At 40.9% G+C, this 17,850-nt stretch overlaps 1 protein-coding gene across 1 annotated transcript in view; it reads left to right on the forward strand.

Moving 5' to 3' along the window:
- MPP7 (MAGUK p55 scaffold protein 7) overlaps positions 1-17,850 on the forward strand; it is a 263,960-nt gene that overhangs the window by 140,836 nt on the left and 105,274 nt on the right. Inside the window, exon 5 of the mRNA XM_070428568.1 lies at positions 11,594-11,725. Within this exon, the coding sequence (XP_070284669.1) occupies positions 11,594-11,725 (132 nt within the window). The remainder of the gene's footprint in view (positions 1-11,593; positions 11,726-17,850) is intronic.

A 17,850-nucleotide genomic window follows, 5' to 3' on the forward strand; every position in this document is an offset into this window, starting at 1 on the left:
GGGCAGCAGCTTGAAAGGACCCAGCAACATATGGGGAGGAACTAAATTGTCTGGCATCCGAGCAAGAGCTGGGGGGCAGCTTTCTCGCAGACAAAAATACTGGTAGAGGTCATTGTCCTTTTTCTGGGACCTCCCTGCCACAGAGCCAGCAGGCAGGTGCTGCCATATCTGAGTCTCAGTCAACCTGGCTCACACTGTTTGCCCCACCCTTGTGATTCCCTGAGACCCCCACCCTACCAACTATTCCAGTACCAGGCTGTTTTCATTACATTGGCTTTGTAGTATAACTTGATATCCGGTATTCTGATCTCTCCCACTTCGTTCTTTCTCAAGATTGTTGTGGCTATTCAGGGTCTTTTTAGGTTCCATATAAATTTTTGGAGTATTTGTTCTAGATCTGTGAAATAAGCCATTGGTATTTTAACAGGGATTGCATTCAATCTATAGATTGCTTTGGGTAGTTTCAACATTTTAATGATGTTAATTCTTCCAATCTATGAATATGGTATATGCTTCCACTTGTTTGTATCTTCCTCTATTTCTTTTTTCAAAGTCCTACAGTTTCTGAGTACAGATATTTTACGTCCTTGATTAAGTTTATTCCTAGGTGTCTTAATTATTTTGTTGAAATGGTAAATGGGATTGTTTTTAGTTTCTCTTTCTAAGGGTTAATTATTGTTGTATAAAAATGCCATCAATTTCTGGATGTTAATTTTGTGTCCTGCTACTTTGCCTAATTCATTTATTAAATCTAGTAGTCTTTAGTTGAGTCTTTAGGGTTTTCTATGTACAATATCATGTCGTTTGCAAATAATGACAGTTTTACTTCCTCCTTTCCAATTTGGATGCCTTTTTTTTTTTTGTCCTGGTCTGATCACTGTGGCTAGGACTTCCAGTACTACGTTGAATAAGTGTGGTGAAAGCAGACATCCCTGTCTTATTCTTGATATTAAAGGAAATGCTTTCAGTTTTTTCCCATTAAGTATGATGTTGGCTGTAGGTTTGTCATTTAAGGCCTTTATTATGTTGAGGTATGATCCCTCTATTCCCACTTTGCTGAGAGTTTTTATCATAAATGGGTGCTGGATTTTGTTGAATGCTTTTCCTGTGTCTATTGATATGATTGTGTGATTTTTTAAAATATGTTTTTATTGATTTTCAGAGAGAGGGGAGAGGAGTGGGAGAGAGAGATAGAAACATCCATGAGAGAGAAACAGTGATCCGCTGCCTCTTGCATGTCCCCCACTGGAGATCAAGCCTGCAACTCAGGCATGTGCCCTGACCAGGAATCGAAACAGCGACCTCTTGGGTGCATTGGTGGACACAACCACTGAGTCACATCAGCCGGGCAAGATTGTGTGATTTTTGTCCTTCATTTTGTTTATATGATGTATCATGTTTATTGATTGCAAATATGGAACCATCCTTGCTTCCCCAGAATAAATCCTACTTGGTCATGGTGTATGATCTTTTTAATGTATTGCTGGATCCAGTTTGCTAATATTTTGTTGAGGATTTTAGCATTTATGTTCATCAGGGATATTTGCTTGTAATGTTCTTTCTTGTTGTGTCTTTATATGGTTTTGGAATTAAGATAATGCTGACCTCATAAAAAGAGTTTGCAGTTCTTTTCTCCTCTTGAATTTTTAGAATAATTTGAGGAGGATTGGTGTTAATTCTTTGAATGTTTGGTAAAATTTACCTGTGAAACCGTCAGTCCAGGACATTTTTGTTTCTGGGAAGTTTTTTTTATTACTGCTTCAATTTCATTAGTTGTAATTGACCTATCAGGTTTTCTGATTCTGCCTGACTGCATTTGGAAGATGGTATATTTTCTAGGAATTTGTCCATTTTGCCCAGGTTGTTCAGTTTGTTCACATTTAGATGTTCAAAGTATTTTCTTATAATCCCTTATATTTCTGTGACGTCAGTTGTTACTTCGCTTGTTTCATTTCTGATTTTATTTATTTGGGTTTTCTCTCTTTGTTTCTTGATAAGTTGGGAAAAGGTTCATCAATCTTGCTTATCTTTTCCAATAACCAGCTCTTGGTTTCATTGATGTTTTGTATTGTGTTTTGTTTTTTTTAAATTTCTGTGTCATTTATTTCTGTTCCGATGTTTGTTGTTTCCTTCCTTCTACTTTCTCTGGGCTTTTCTTGGTCTCTATAATTCTTTTAATTTAGGGTTAGACTGTTTATTTGAGACTTATCTTGTTACTTGGGGTAGGCCTGTAATGCTATGAATTTCCCTTGTAGAACTGTTTTTGCTGTGTTCTATGGATTTGGGGTTCTTCTATGTTCATTTTAATTATGTGTTTCCAGGACATTTTTATTCGTTCCTTGATGTCATTGGTAACCCATTTATTTTACAATAACATGCTATTTAGCCTCCATGTGTTGGAATTTTTATTTTGTTTTAGTTGATTTATAATATCATGCCATTAAGATCTGAGATGATGCTTGTATGACATGGTGTTATTATTTAGGAAGTCAGGGGAAGTTTGGTAGAGTTTTTAAAGGCAATAAATAAAATAAGATGTGTTGTGATTTTTTTAGCTTTCCAAAACATTCACTTGCAAAAAATTACTCATTGCTTGAGCATACAGAAAGGATGAGATTTCATTAAAGCCTGCTAATGGGAAAAGTTAAACTATTTTCTGGAGGAATAAATCAGTTTTACTCACTTTATTATTAGACACTTAATTCTGTGGACCTGATAGATACATAGAACATAGAGTTGACTTCAGGGGGTCAAAGGCATTGAGAGCTTGTGGGCCTCATGAGTGTTCAATTTCCTGCAGATTCATCTGAAGGACAGTTAAACCCATCTGTTGTGATTGGTGGTTGTGGCATATGGAAACACATTTTTTATTTAAGAATTGGCTTTTGAAAGGAAAATTTGCATATAGAAGAAAATGAAATACAAGATTACTTTTAGCTATCCAAAATAGAAATGTGGCTAACCAAAAATAGTTGTAAAACAAAGCTCCTAAAAATTAGACCTTGATATCTATAAACCTTAAAGGTATATTTTGGAAAAGAGACATGGAAATCAATGCAGAAAGCTAAGGAGGAAAAATACATAGCTATTGTTCTTAATATTGCCTATCAATATGATAATCACTTTATCTTAAAATATGTTCATTAGTTATCTTTATTATTTTTACTATATATATAAAATAGTTGCCATAGATACCAAGATGGTGGATATTTCTGATATTCATTCCTTTGTAGGGACCCATAGTCCCATCTGATGTCATTCTTCCTATCTGAAAGACTTATTACATTTTTGTTTGGAATAAAAATCTGTTGGTGATTAATTTCTTGAGATTTTGTATGTCTAAAAAGTCTTCAATATCCCTTCATTTCTAAGAGATATTTTACTAGGTATAGAATTTTAGGTTGATAGTATTTTTCTTTGAGTATTTTAAAGATGCTACTCCTACATTGTTACTGATGAGAAGGGTGTCATTTTTTTATTTTATTTTATATATAATGCACTTTTTTTGTATGACACTAAGATTTTCTCTTTATCACTGGTTTTAAGCAATATGGTGTTACTTTTATGTTTCTTTTGGTAGATACATTGAGCTTCCTGAACATGTGGCTTTTTTTTTTTCATCAAGTTTGGAATATTTTCTGCCATATTTCCTCAAATATTTTTAGTACCCTTCCTTTCTTTGTTTATATGTGTATATGTTAGGCCATTGAAATTGTCCTTCAGGTCAGTAATGTTCTTTTTACTATATTTTATCTTTGTGTTTTATTTTGGATAGTTATTTTTGGGATCTGACAACACTAACATTTTTTTATATAAATTAATGTCATTGCTTTTTTACTTTATGCCATTTTGGTTAATGAAACTTTTCATAGGAATGTCCTACTTTCAGAGAGTGGGGCTATAATACACAGTTTATCAACCTTAGAACTATTAACATTTGGAGACTGGATAATTATTTGTATGTTATTTAATGTTTAAAATTATACCTGGACCCTGTGCGCCAGATGTCAGTAGCATCCCCAAAATTGTGCCAAATTGAAAATATCTCCAGATATTGCCAAATAGCTCCAGGAGAATAAAATTGTCCTCAGTTAAGAACCACTGCTCTAATCCTTTCTGGTAGTTTTCTTGTATATAAATCGTGGCTAAGGACTTGGCTAAGGACTCAGGGGGAACTTCCTGCAGATCTTCAGAGCTCTGTCTCTTTACAGTTCTCTTCTCTCCCATACACTTCCCCCGAGAACTTTAGCCTTTAGCCTTTCTGGTTTCCCAGCTCTGTTTTCTCAACTGAGGGAGACCATTGGGTTCTGCCTGGGTTTTTTTTTCCCCTCATCCCCAGCACAGCCAGGAAACTCTCTCTAGGCAGTAAACTGGGGCAGTCATAGGGTTCACATTTGTTTTCTTTGTTCTCAGTGATCATGATCCTTTGATGTCCAGTGTCTTTGAAAACCATTGTTGTATTATCCTTTTTTATTTTACGTTTTCTCATTTGGGCCCCTGTTAACTTTGTCTTTGCCTTTATTCTCATTCTTGAATGGTACTTTTGCTGGATATATAATTCCTATTTTTTTCTAAGCACTTTGAAGGTATTTTAACAATCTTCTAGTTTCCATTGCTGCTGCTGATCAGGCTCAATCGGGTGTTTGTTTTCTGATTATCTTTTCTCTCTCTGATATTTTGAAAATCTTTTTGCATTTGGCATTCTGCAGCATGTATACACTGAGTGGCCAGATTATTATGACCACCTGACGTTTGTAGGCAGATTAGCTATAATTTCGCGCTGAAGTTGCTAGAGGACCAGACCATTATAAATAGGGAAGCAAGTTGTTTACCACGACAGTAGAAGTGATCTTTTTTCTGAAGAAATGAGAAAACAACACGATTTAACAGCCTTTGAACATGGGATACATATATATACTGAGTGGCCAGATTATTATGACAACCCCATCAGTACTTTGTTGGGCCACCTTTTGCCTTCAATACTGAGGCGATTCTTCTTGGCTTTGACTCCACGAGATGTTGAAAGGCGATGTGAGGAATCTGACACCATGCCTGCTGAATAGCACTGTCCAGTTCTGTGAGATTTGATGGTTGTGGAACCAGCTGCCTGATGGCTCTTTTAACTTCGTCCCACAATTGCTCAATTGGATTGAGATCTGGTGATTATGGGGGCCACCTAAGCAAGGTAAAGTCTCCCTCATGTTCTTGAAACCACTCCTGCACAATATGAGCACCATGGCATGGCACATTGTCTTGTTAGAAGAAGCCATCTCCATTGGGATATGCCATCAACATGATAGGATGAACTTGATCAGCAACGATACTTAGGTATGTTGTGCTATTCAGATGTTGTTCCACACGAATTAAAGGGCCCAAATCATGCCAGGAAAACATGCCCCAAACCATAACACTGCCCCCACCAGCTTGAAGGGTTGTACTCATGCATGTGGGGTGCATGCTTTCATGCTGCTTCTGCCAAATTCTCACTCTGCCATCTGCATGATGCAACTGGAAACATGATTCATCGGACCACATGACTTTTTTCCAATGCTCGACTGTCCAATCCTTGTGTTCCTTTGCAAACTGGAGATGTTTTATCTTGGAAACTGCAGACAGCATTGGTGTTCGAATAGGCCTTCAGCTTCCATATCCCATACAATGCAGTGTACGGCTAATTTGCCTACAAACGTCAGGTGGTCATAATAATCTGGCCACTCAGAGTGTGTGTGTGTGTGTGTGTGTGTGTGTGTGTATCCCACATTCAAAGGCTGTTAAATTGCGTTGTTTACCCATATCTTCAGAAAAAAATCACTTCTACTGTCGTGGTAAATAACCTGCTTCCCTATTTATAATGGTCTGCCCTCTAGCAACTTCAGCACGAAATTATAGCTAATTTGCATACAAACGTCAGCAACCCGGGAGCAGGCCCTGCTGGGTGCTGCCTGTGGGCCTCACTTTCCTGCTCGATGGCCTCGGGAACTGCTCATGGGTCTCCAAGGCAATGCCTGCTGGGCTCACGTTGCCAGGGTGACGCCGCCAGCATCCAGCATCCTGCCCTGCTGCTATGGGCGCCTCGATCTTTGTTGCGGAGTTACAATTAATTTGCATATTACTCTTTTATTAAATAGGCTAGACTAGAGGCCTGGTGCATGGAATCATGCACCAGTGGGGTCCCTCGGCCTGGCCTGTGCCCTCTCGCAATCTGGGACCCCTCGGGGGATGTCAGACTGCCAGTTTCAGCCTGATCCCCACAGGCCAGGCCAAGGGATCCCACTGGTGCATGAATCCATGCACTGGGCCTCTAATATGCATATAAGATCTTTGGTTAATCTCTTCCTGCCCTCCCCCCTCCCCCCTTCCCTCTGAGATTCATCAGTCTGTTCCATGTTTCCATGCCTGTGCGTTGAGTGTCTGTCCCCTGATGGTCAGTGTGAGTCATAGCTACCCATCGAACTGTCGCTTAAGCTTTTATATATATAGACTAGTGGCCCGGTACATGAAATTTGTGCATGGGGAGTGTCCCTCAGCCCAGCCTGCACCCTCTCCAATCTGGGACCCCTCAGGGGATGTCCGACTGCCAGTTTAGGCCCGATCCCTGTGGGGCCTAAACCAGCAGTCGGACACCCCTCTCACAATCCGGGACCGCTGGCTCCTAACCACTCACCTGCCTGCCTGCCTGCCTGATCGCCCCTAACCACTCTGCCTGCTGGCCTGCTCACCCCTAACTGCCCCTCCTGCCGGCCTGCTCGCCCCTAACTGCCCTCACCTGCCGGCCTGATCATCCTAACCTCCTCTGCCTCAGCCCCACCACCATGGCTTTGTCCAGAAGGATGTCCAGAAGGTCTCCCAGAAGGCCTCCCAGTCTAATTAGCATATTAGCCCTTTATTAGTATAGATGTTTTGGCCAAGTCCCTATGAGAAAGAGTTATTTAAGCTCTGTGAGGAAAGTGGTATAAGGTAAGGTTGGAGATTAGGACATACTTGATCTTCATCCCAGAGCAGTGGGTAGTTTTTAGAAGTTATTAGCAGGCCCATTATGTGATTTGATCTAAGTTTTAAAGTAATTACTCTGTAAATCATGGATTTGAAAATGAGCCAAAGGTGAATGCAGTTGGACTGTTTAGAGGCTATTGCAATGCTCCAGGTAAGAGTGATGACATCAGTGATCTAGCCAGGTCTGCCAAGTTTTCATGTAAAAAATACCTGCTGTTTCTGTTTGGTTTTGACATTGGAGCATGACAGTGGCCATCAACAAAACATAAATAAATGAGCATGGCTGTGCTCCAGCCAGGTTTATTTATAGAAGCAGGTGGCATAGTTCACCACCCTTTGGTCTAGAGCAGTGGTTCGCAACCTTCTGGCCCTTTAAATACAGTTCCTCATGTTGTGACCCAACCATAAAATTATTTTCGTTGCTACTTCATAACTGTAATGTTGCTACTGTTATGAATCGTAATTAAATATCTGATATGCAGGATGGTCTTAGGTGACCCCTGTGAAAGGGTCGTTTGACCGCCAAAGAGGTCGCGACCCACAGGTTGAGAACCACTGGACTAGAGAGAAGATAACAAATGTTAGCATATATTTTGAAAGTAGATTTAACTGGATATGATTGGACATTGGAAGTGTAGATGAGAGGTTTCAACATTAATTTCTAGGGTTCTTGCTGGAGAAATTTATGGATTATGGCATTTGCTGATTAGGGAACAAGTTAGTTAAAAATCTAGGCCCAGTCACCTAAAATAGTGAGTAATGATATGTCAGGGTCCCAGTGTTTTCCTCATCTTTGGTCTATAAGGACAATATGATGATTTTTTTTTTATTAAATCTTTATTGTTCAGATTATTACATTAGTTACTCTTTTTTCCCACCATAACTCCCCTCCACCCACTTCCAACCCCACCCTCTGCCCTCACTCCCCACACACTGTCCTCATCCATAGGTGCACGATTGTTGTCTAATCTCTTCACTCACCCCCACACCCCTTTCTCCGCCCCCCCAAGAATAGTCAGTCCATTCCCTTTCTATGTCCCTGATTCTATTACAATCACCAGTTCATCAGATTATTTATTCACTTGATTTTTAGATTCACTTGTTGATAGATGTGTATTTGTTGTTCATAATTTGTATCTTTACCTTTTTCTTCTTCTTCCTCTTCTTATAGGATACCTTTCAGCATTTCATATAATACTGGTTTGGTGGTGATGAACTCCTTAAGCTTTTTCTTATCTGTGAAGCTCTTTATCTGGCCTTCACTTCTGAATGATAGGTTTGCTGGATAAAGTAGTCTTGGTTGTAGATTCTTGGTATTCATCACTTTGAATATTTCTTGCCATTCCCTTCTGGCCTGCAAAGTTTCTGTTGAGAAATCAGCTGACAGTTGTATGGGTACTCCCTTGTAGGTAACTGATTTTCTTTCTCTTGCTGCTTTTAGGATTCTCTCTTTGTCTTTTGCTCTTGGCATTTTAATTATGATGTGTCTTGGTGTGGTCCTCTTTGGATTCCTTTTGTTTGGGGTTCTCTACGCTTCCTGGACTTGGAAGTCTATTCTTTTCACCAGGTAGGGGAAGTTTTCTGTCATTATTTCTTCAAATAGGTTTTCAATATCTTGCTCTCTCTCATCTTCTGGCACCCCTATAATTCAGATGTTGGTACGCTTGAAGCTGTCCCAGAGGCTCCTTACACTATCTTCATATTTTCGGATTCTTTTTTCATTTTGCTTTCCCAGTTGGGTGTTTTTTGCTTCTTCGTATTTCAAATCTTTGACTTGATCCTTGCGACCCTCTAGTCTGCTGTTGGGAGTCTGTATAATATTCTTTATTTCAGTCAGTGTATGCTTAATTTCTAGTTGGTCCTTTATCACAACATCGAGGGTCTCATTAGATTTCTTGAGGATCTCACTACATTTATCGGCGGTCTCACCAGTCTTTTCGAGGGCCTTACTCAATTTATCGGCGGCTTCTAAACAGTTCTTTAAAGACCTTAAAAGTGTGGTTTTGAACTCTATATCCAACAGTTTGCTTTCCTCCAATTCTGTCGTTTGTGTCCTGTTTCTTTGTCTCCGCATTTTTTATGCTTCGCTGTGTCGATAGAGTGCCTTTCTGTGCTAAGTGTCCCAGTTACCTGAGGTAGACACTCTTGGTGCACCCCCTTGTGGGCTTTGTGCACAGTCTTGTTGTGGTTAAGCCTTGATTGTTGTAGTTATCACTGTGAGGAATTGACCTCCAGGCCAATTGGCTGTGAGAATCAGCTGTGTCTGCGGTGGGAGAACTTCTGTGCTGGAGACACCCCTCTGGGCCTAGACTTGCTTCGATGGGGCTTTGGTGCTCACTGAGTCTGCCCCCTGAGTGTGTCTTTTATGGTTCCACAGAGCTGCAAGCTGGATGGTCCCACTCTGACCTCTGGGCTTCCTGGCTCCTGGATCTCTAGGGAGGTGCTAATGTAGCCTTTGCCTGAGGCTATCCAGCAAAAGCCTACCTGCAGGGCTTGGGCGGGGCAGGTCCCACAGGATCAACAGGGCGGGGTTAGCAATTATGGCTGCTCTCAGTCTTGCCCTCTGAGGCTCTGCTTCTCGGTGTCCCAGTAGTCGCTGCAAGCCCCACGGAGAGAAAGCTGCCCTAGGGTTCTGAGCGATGCCAGACAGCCCCGCTTCTCCCGTATGAGTGTGGGTCCTTAGAGACTCACTCGGAACTGGAGCTCAGAGCCTGAGACTCCCTCCCGATTGAAAATGACAACCGCGCCCTCAGCCTCCAGCCCACTCTGCATGCACTCCGAACCTTAGTATTTTACTTCAGCACTGCGCCTCCTCTGAGCCTCGGTATGCTTTTCTCTTTCCTCCTAGTTGTAGATCATCCACTCAGCCAGCTTTCCTGTGGTTCTGGATGATATCCGTTCCGTCTTTTAGTTGTATTTTTGAAGTGGTTGTTCGAGGCAGCAAACTCCCGTGTTTACCTATGCCGCCATCTTCAATATTTCCATATGACAATGTTTTGTGGAGTTTTTACCACCATGACAATCATGAATAGAAATACTTACATTTTATTCTTTTATACACATACCAGAGGCCCGGTGCATGAAATTCATGCATGAGAGGGGGGTCCCTTCAGCCCAGCCTGCACCCTCTCCAATCTGGGACCCCTCGGGGGATGTTCGACTGCCAGTTTAGGCCCTGGGATTGGGCCTAAACTGGCAGTTGGACATTCCTCTCAGAATCCTGGACCGCAGGCTCCTAATTGCTCACCTGCCTGCCTGCCTGGCTGCCCCCAACTGCCCCATCCCTGCCTGCCTGGTCAATCCTAACTGCCCCCCTGCCAGCCTGGTCACCCCTAACTGCCCCCCGCTGCTGGCCTGGTCTCCCCAATTCTCCCCCCTGCTGGCATGGTCACCCCCAACTGTCCCCCCTGCTGGCCTGGTCGCCTCACACAGCCTGTTTGTTCAGTCATTTGGTCATCCCTCACTAACCCCCCTGCTGACCTGGTCATAGGCAGCCATCTTGTAAGGGTGTGAGGGTTAATTTGCATATTACCTCTTTATTATATAGGACTAGTCATTTATTATATTAAGAGTTAAAAAGTGAGAAAACAAAAAAGTAAAAGCTAATCAATTGTATTGATTAGTTCTTTTGTGTTTTCTGCTAATAGTAGGAAAGAAATAGTATATATTTGTCTAAGGCTCATGTTGTTTCCTTGACAATATATCTATAGACTCATTTTCTCCCTCCTTTCAAAAGTAACCCCCCCCCCCCACCTCTGCTGTCCTTATAAGGACTAACCAGAGAATATACAGATTAAAAGACATTTTGTGCTGATTCTTATCATACATGAATGTCATTGGGGATAGAGTGGTAGCTAAATGGAGCTGCCTTCTATTGTTTTTCATACTTCCTTTTTCTAAGAGGCTCCTTTTCAAGTAGTTGCCTTATTACCATTGTTATATCAAAATTATAACACCAATTAGATTTTCTTTATACTTTTATGAGTTTGGGGGTTTGTATTTGATTAATTTTTTTCATTTAAATTCTTTATTATTGAAAGTATTACATATGTCTCCTTTTTTCCCACATTGACCTCTCCCTGGCTGCTCCCACCCCCCAGCATATGCCCTCATCCCCCTACTGTCTGTGTCCATTGGTTATGCTTATATGCATGCATACAAGTCCTTTGGTTGATCTCTTACCACGCCCCCCTCCCACCCTACCCTGTCTTCCCTCTGAGGTTTCATGGTCTATTTGATGTTTCTATATCTCTATATTTTTGTTCATCAGTTTACATTGTTCATTATATTCCACAAATGAGTGAGATCATGTGATACTTATCCTTCTCTGACTGGATTATTTCGCTTAGCATAATGCTCTCCAGGTCCATCCATGCTGTTGCAAATAGAGTTCTTTCTTTTTCACAGCAGCATAGTCTTCTGTTGTTAGATGTACCACAGGTTTTTAATCCACTCATCTGCTGATGGGCACTTAAGCTATTTCCAGTCTTAGCTATTATAAATTGTGCTTCTATGAACATGGGGGTGCATATATTCTATTCCAAGAACTCAGAAACACCAATCAGATTCATTGTTTTTTATCAACCTTTGTCATTGATAGGCTTTGCTCTCTGTGCATGACACTGTGGCCCAGAAGAAGTACGATCCAGTATTGCCTCCTATGCCCGATGATATTGATGATGAGGAAGACTCAGTAAAAATAATCCGTCTGGTCAAAAATAGAGAACCCCTGGTAAGTTTTGATCTATTTATTGTGCCCAGATATGAGTAGATATCATGATAAAGCCAAATCTGATGAGGACATTCCAAAAGTTCCTCTCTTTAAAATACTTCCTCTGTGTCTTAAAACTTTCAAATAAATGGAACATTTATGTCTAAAGAATATATATGATTTAGAAAAATGAAGGCAAATGAAATGGCATTTTATTGGTTATAAGTAGCAATAATTTTAAAATGTGAATTGTTGACATTTATAAAAGAAAGCATATGCACCAGTCACAGATGATTTGAGATTAAATGGTGCAACTAAGAATAATTGCTTATGGCTTTTCTAGGAAGCTAATTTTATTTATTTATTTATTGTAATATTTTTTAAAATTGATTTCTGAGAGGAAGGGCAAGGGAGAGAAAGATAGAAACATAAATATTGAGAATCATTGATCAGCTGCCTCCCGCACACCCCCTGCTGGGTATCAAGCCCATAACCCTGGCATGTGCCCTGATGGTGAATCAAACTGTGACCTCCTGGTTCATCAGTAAACTCTCAACCACTGAGCCACACAGGCTGGGCTAATAAAAGGGTTTGAATGGGAGATTATTCTAGATTAGCTGGTGGGCTCAATCTAATCACAAGTGTTATAACTAAAGTGAAAGAAGGAGGCACAAGGGCCATAGTAACAGAAGGAGATGTGATGATGGAAACAGAGGTTGGAGTGATGTGGCATTGAGCCACAGAATGCTAGAAGCTTTTAGCAAATGGAACAAGCAAGGACCGGATTTTATCCTACATCTGCCAAAGAAATGTAGCCCTGCTGACACTTTGATTTTAGCCCCTTAATACCCATTTTGGCCTTCCTACTTCCAAATTGTAAGGTAATACATTTGTGTTGTTTAAACCATTAAATCTGTGGTCATTTGTTATAGCAGTAATAGGAAATAAATATGCAGTGTATCCATCTACACTAATAAAAGACAAAGATGCTAATTGACCATACCTTCACTACGCCCATCAGCTAATCAGAAGAGTATACAAATTAACCCAACAAAGATGGCCATTAAATTTGCATACTGCCGGCAGGGCCGGACAGCGCCATCCGCCACCTGCCCCGCCGCCATCCAGGCTTGCCATCTGCAACCTGGGGCGGTGGAGCAGGACAGCACCATCCACCGCCCGCCCTGCCGCCATCCAGCCCTCCCGTTTGCAACCCGGGGCGGCTGGACAGGACAGCAGCAGAGACAGGAGGAAGCCAGGCAGCGGAAACGGGAGGAATCGAGGCGGTGGAGAAGGGAGCTAAGCCTGCCTTGGCAGGCTTAGCTCCCTTCTCCACCGCTTTGCTCCAGCCTCAGGAAGCCCTATTCTTGCAGGAATCTTCCTGCAATGGGCCTCTAGTATATTTATAAATCTACAGTCAAAATAAAAAATAAATTTCATTATCTAGCACTTGATTTTAAATGTTGTTTATTCTAACTAAGATATTTCTATTTTCTTAAAGCAAATAGCAGTTGATAAGATAATAGTTGCTTAGTACTATGTTAAGTACTTTACATACATTATATTTAATTCTCATAGTTGGTATGAGGATCATAGTTTTTCTTTCTACAAACCAGGAAACTAATGTTGAGAGAAGTGAAGTAACTTACCCAAGTATGAGAGCTAATGAGTGTAGAACCAAGATCCAAACTTGACTCTCTGTTTTTAAATACTAGCTTGTTTTGTTTTTTTTTCTGTACATCAGATTATTTATTCACTTGATTCTTAGATTCACTTGTTGATAGATGCATGTTTGTTGTTCACAATTTGTATCTTTACCTTTTTCTTCTTCCTCTTCTTAAAGGATACCTTTCAGCATTTCATATAATACTGGTTTGGTGGTGATGAACTCCTTTAGCTTTTCCTTATCTGTGAAGCTCTTTATCTGACCTTCAATTCTGAATGATAGCTTTGCTGGATAAAGTAACCTTGGTGGTAGGTTCTTGGTATTCATCACTTTGAATATTTCTTGCCACTCCCTTCTGGCCTGCAAAGTTTCTGTTGAGAAATCAGCTGACAGTCGTATGGGTATTCCCTTGTAGATAATTGAGTCTCTTTCTCTTGCTGCTTTTAAGATTCTCTCTTTGTCTTTTGCTCTTGGCATTTTAATTATGATGTGTCTTGGTGTGGTCCTCTTTGGATTCCTTTTGTTTGGGGTTCTCTGCGCTTCTTGGACCTGTAAGTCTATTTCTTTCACCAGGTGGGGGAAGTTTTCTTCCATTATTTCTTCAAATAGGTTTTCAATATCTTGCTGTCTCTCATCTTCTGGCACCCCAATAATTCTGACATTAGTGCGCTTGAAGCTGTCCCAGAGGCTCCTTACACTATCTTCGTATTTTCGGATTCTTTTTTCATTTTGCTTTTCCAGTTGGGTGTTTTGTTTTTTTTTTATTCTAATTAAAAAACATGCTTTTAATGTTTTTAATACCATTAAGATGTTTACAATACAAAAGTGAAAAAAATCAGGTTAACAAATTATACATATATTATTATATTTTTAAGATATATATATAAATACTATGTATGCAAAGTATGTATGAGTTGAAAAAAGCTTGTCAGTAGAGCTTAAAAGTCTTAAATTGTTAGATTGAAGAGATTATAGGTATACTTTGAGATTCTTTTCTTTTTTTTTTTTTTCGCTTAAAGTATTACAAAGGGTATTACATAAGTGTCCTTTTTTCCCCCCCGCCCTTGACAAACCCCTACCCTCCCTTACCCCCCAGTGTCTTATGTCCATTAGTTATGCTTATATGCATGCATACAAGTCCTTCGGTTGATCTCTTACTCCCCTCCCTCCTGCCCCCCAACTCTCTCTGGCCTTCCCACTGCAGTTTGACAATCAGTTTGAGGCAGCTCTGCCTCTGTATCTATTATTGTTCAAAAGTTTGTAATGGTCTTTATTATCCATGAATGAGTGAGATCATGTGGTATTTTTCCTTCATTGACTGGCTTGTTTCACTTAGCATAATGCTCTCCAGTTCCATCCATGATGTTGCAAATGGTAGGAGTTCCTTCTTTTTAACAGCAGCATAGTATTCCATCGTGTAGATGTACCACAGTTTTCTAATCCATTCATCTACTGATGGGCACTTGGGCTGTTTCCAGATCTTAGCTATGGTGAATTGTGCTGCTATGAACATCTGGTTACATATATCCTTTCTGATAGGTGTTTCTGGTTTCTTGGGATATATTCCTAGTAGTGGGATCACAGGGTCAAATGGGAGTTCCATTTCCAATTTTTTGAGGAACCTCCATACTGCCTTCCATAGTGGCTGCACCAGTCTGCATTCCCACCAGCAGTGCACAAGTGTTCCTTTTTCTCCACATCCTCTCCAGCACTTGTCGTTTGTTGATTTGTTGATGATGGCCATTCTGACAGGTGTGAGATGGTACCTCATTGTTGTTTTGATTTGCATCTCTCAGATGATTAGTGACTTTGAGCATGTTTTCATATGTCTCTTGGCTTTCTGAATGTCCTCTTTTGAAAGGTGTCTATTTAGATCCTTTGCCCATTTTTTGATTGGATTGTTTATCTTCTTTTTGTTAAGTTGTATGAGTTCCCTATAAATTTTGGAGATTAAGCCCTTATCAGATATGACGTTGGCAAATATGTTTTCCCAAGAGGTGGGTTTTCTTGTTGTTTTGTTGATGGTTTCTTTTGCTGTGCAGAAGCTTTTTATTTTGATGTAGTCAGTTGGGTGTTTTTTGCTTCTTCGAATTTCAAATCTTTGGCTTGATTCTTACGCTCCTCTGGTCTGCTATTGGGTATAATATTCTTTATTTCAGTCCGTGTATGCTTAATTTCTAGTTTCTTTATCGTAGCATCGAGGATCTCATTGGTTTTTGTGAGGCTCTCCACAAGTTTATTGCAAGCCCTCAAAATTGCGTTTTTTAGCTCCATATCCTCCATTTCTGTCATGTTTTTTTGTCTCCGCATTTTTTCTGCTTTCTTGGTGTACCCACTTGTGGTCTTTGTGCACAGTCTTGTTCTAGTTAAGCCTTGATTTTTTTAGTTAATACTGAGGGATTTGACCACCAGGCTGACTGGCTGTGAGAATCAGCTGTGTGGAAAACTTCTGTCCTCTGGGGAGGTGCTAATCTAGCCTTTGCCTGAGGCGATCCGGCAAATGGCTCTGCGCAGGGCTTGGGCGGGGCGGGATCAACAGGGCGGGTGGAGGGAGCAGTTATGGCTGCTCTCAGTCCGTCCCCAGAGGCTCTGCTTCTCAGAACCCCGGCAGCCGCTGCAAACCTCGGAGAGAAAGCTGCCCTCCGATTCCAACTGATGCCGGACAATCCCGCTTCTCCCGTCTGAGTCTGAGTCCCTAGAGACTCGCCCGGATCTGGAGCCCAAAGTCTGAGACTCACTCCCGACCGAAAAGGACAACCGCACCCTCAGCCACCAGCCCGCTTTGCGCGCGCACCTCGGTACCTTTTTATTTTCCACACTGCGCCTCCTCTGAGCCTCGGTTTGCTGTTCTCTTTCCTTCTAGTTGAAGAGTCTCTCCTCAGCCAGCTTTCCTCTGGTTCTGGGTGATGTCTGTTCCATCTTTTAGTTGTATTTTTGAAGTGGTTGTTTGCGGCAGCAGTCTCCGGTGTTTACCTATGCCGCCATCTTGGTTCTCTACTAGCTTGTTTTTTTATCCTTGTTTTTTTTTTTAATACTCACATCAGAATATGTTTTAATTGATTTTTAGAGAGAGGGGAAGGAAAAGAGAGAGAGAAAAATCAGTGTGAGAGAAACATCAATTGGTTGCCTCTCATAGGCACCCTGACCAGGGATCTGATCTATGACCTAGTTATATGCCCTAATGAGGAATCGAACCCAAAACATTTTGGTGTATGGGACGACACTCCTCCCAACTGAGCCACCCCACCAGGCTCTAGTTTTTTCTTTTATACCATATTGTGTCTTTTCACTTTCCCCTTTTGGTTCTTTTTCCTCTTCTTTTTTTTTGTTTAAGGGTAACTTTAGTATATTGATAAATGCATTGGACATTCCTACTCAGAAAAATGTACAGATAAGTTTGCATATTATGTCAAGGGATTTATTGAGCCCCTGAATCTCATCCATGGATATCCTAAAGTACCATGCCTTCTGATAAAATAAGATCTTCAAAATGTTTATCAAAGAAATTCGGCATGCACTGCATCAAGATTTCACAAAAGGTTTAACTGGAGCTACTATGAGTTAGTTTATATTCATAAAAGTTGAATGACATATATAAAATAATCTAAAGCTGTGTTATCATAGTTTGTTACTAAACATTTATTTAGCTAATAAGCATGTAACAACTGAAATAATTGGACCTAACTTTGAGGTAGTGATTATGGATCTAATACCCTCTTCCATTATAGATTATATAATACAAGTTATATAAGATAGTGGCAAGAGTGACATGTTAGATTTGATAGGACCTGTGGATGCAGAGGGCAAGAGGAGAGAGGAAGTCAACAGTAGCATAGGAGGTTTTTATTTAGGTGACTAGAAGTATTATACATTCAATTGGCAAGAATAAAAGAAAATACATGGGAATATAAATGACTAATTCCCTTATGATTATACTGAGCCTATGGGGCTATGCAGGTGATAGCAAAAGGTTAGATATTTAGGAAAGGGAACCAGGGAAATTTCTTTAAAAATAGTGTTGAATTGATAAGTTATTTAAAAACTGAATATTTATCTTTAGCATGAGAATGTTTTCCAGGTTTGTAATATTTGTGTATTTGGGGGATATTATAAGCATCTCTCAAAATTATTCAGTTTCTTAGTAGTATATTATGGTATAACTAGAGGCCTGGTGCATGAATTTGTGCACCAGTGGGGTCCCTTGGCCTGGCCTGCGGGATCAGGCCAAAACTGCCTCTCTGACATCTCCTGAGGGGTCCCAGATTGTGAGAGGCTCAGGCCAGGCCGAGGGACCCCACTGGTGCATGATCGGAGCCGGAGAGGGGCCGTGGGAGGGCTCCAGGGCGTGTCTGGCCTGTCTCACTCAGTCCTGATCAGCTTGACCTCATCAGCAAGCTAACCTACCGGTCAGAGCATCTGCCCCCTGGTGGTCAGTGCGCATCATAGCAACTGATCGTCCGATCTACTGTCTTCCCCCCGG

Source organism: Myotis yumanensis, unplaced genomic scaffold (genome assembly GCF_028538775.1).
Source record: "Myotis yumanensis isolate MYYU_CA2020_CCGP unplaced genomic scaffold, mMyoYum1.0.hap1 SCAF_1, whole genome shotgun sequence".
In the NCBI taxonomy this organism is placed as follows: domain Eukaryota; kingdom Metazoa; phylum Chordata; class Mammalia; order Chiroptera; family Vespertilionidae; genus Myotis; species Myotis yumanensis.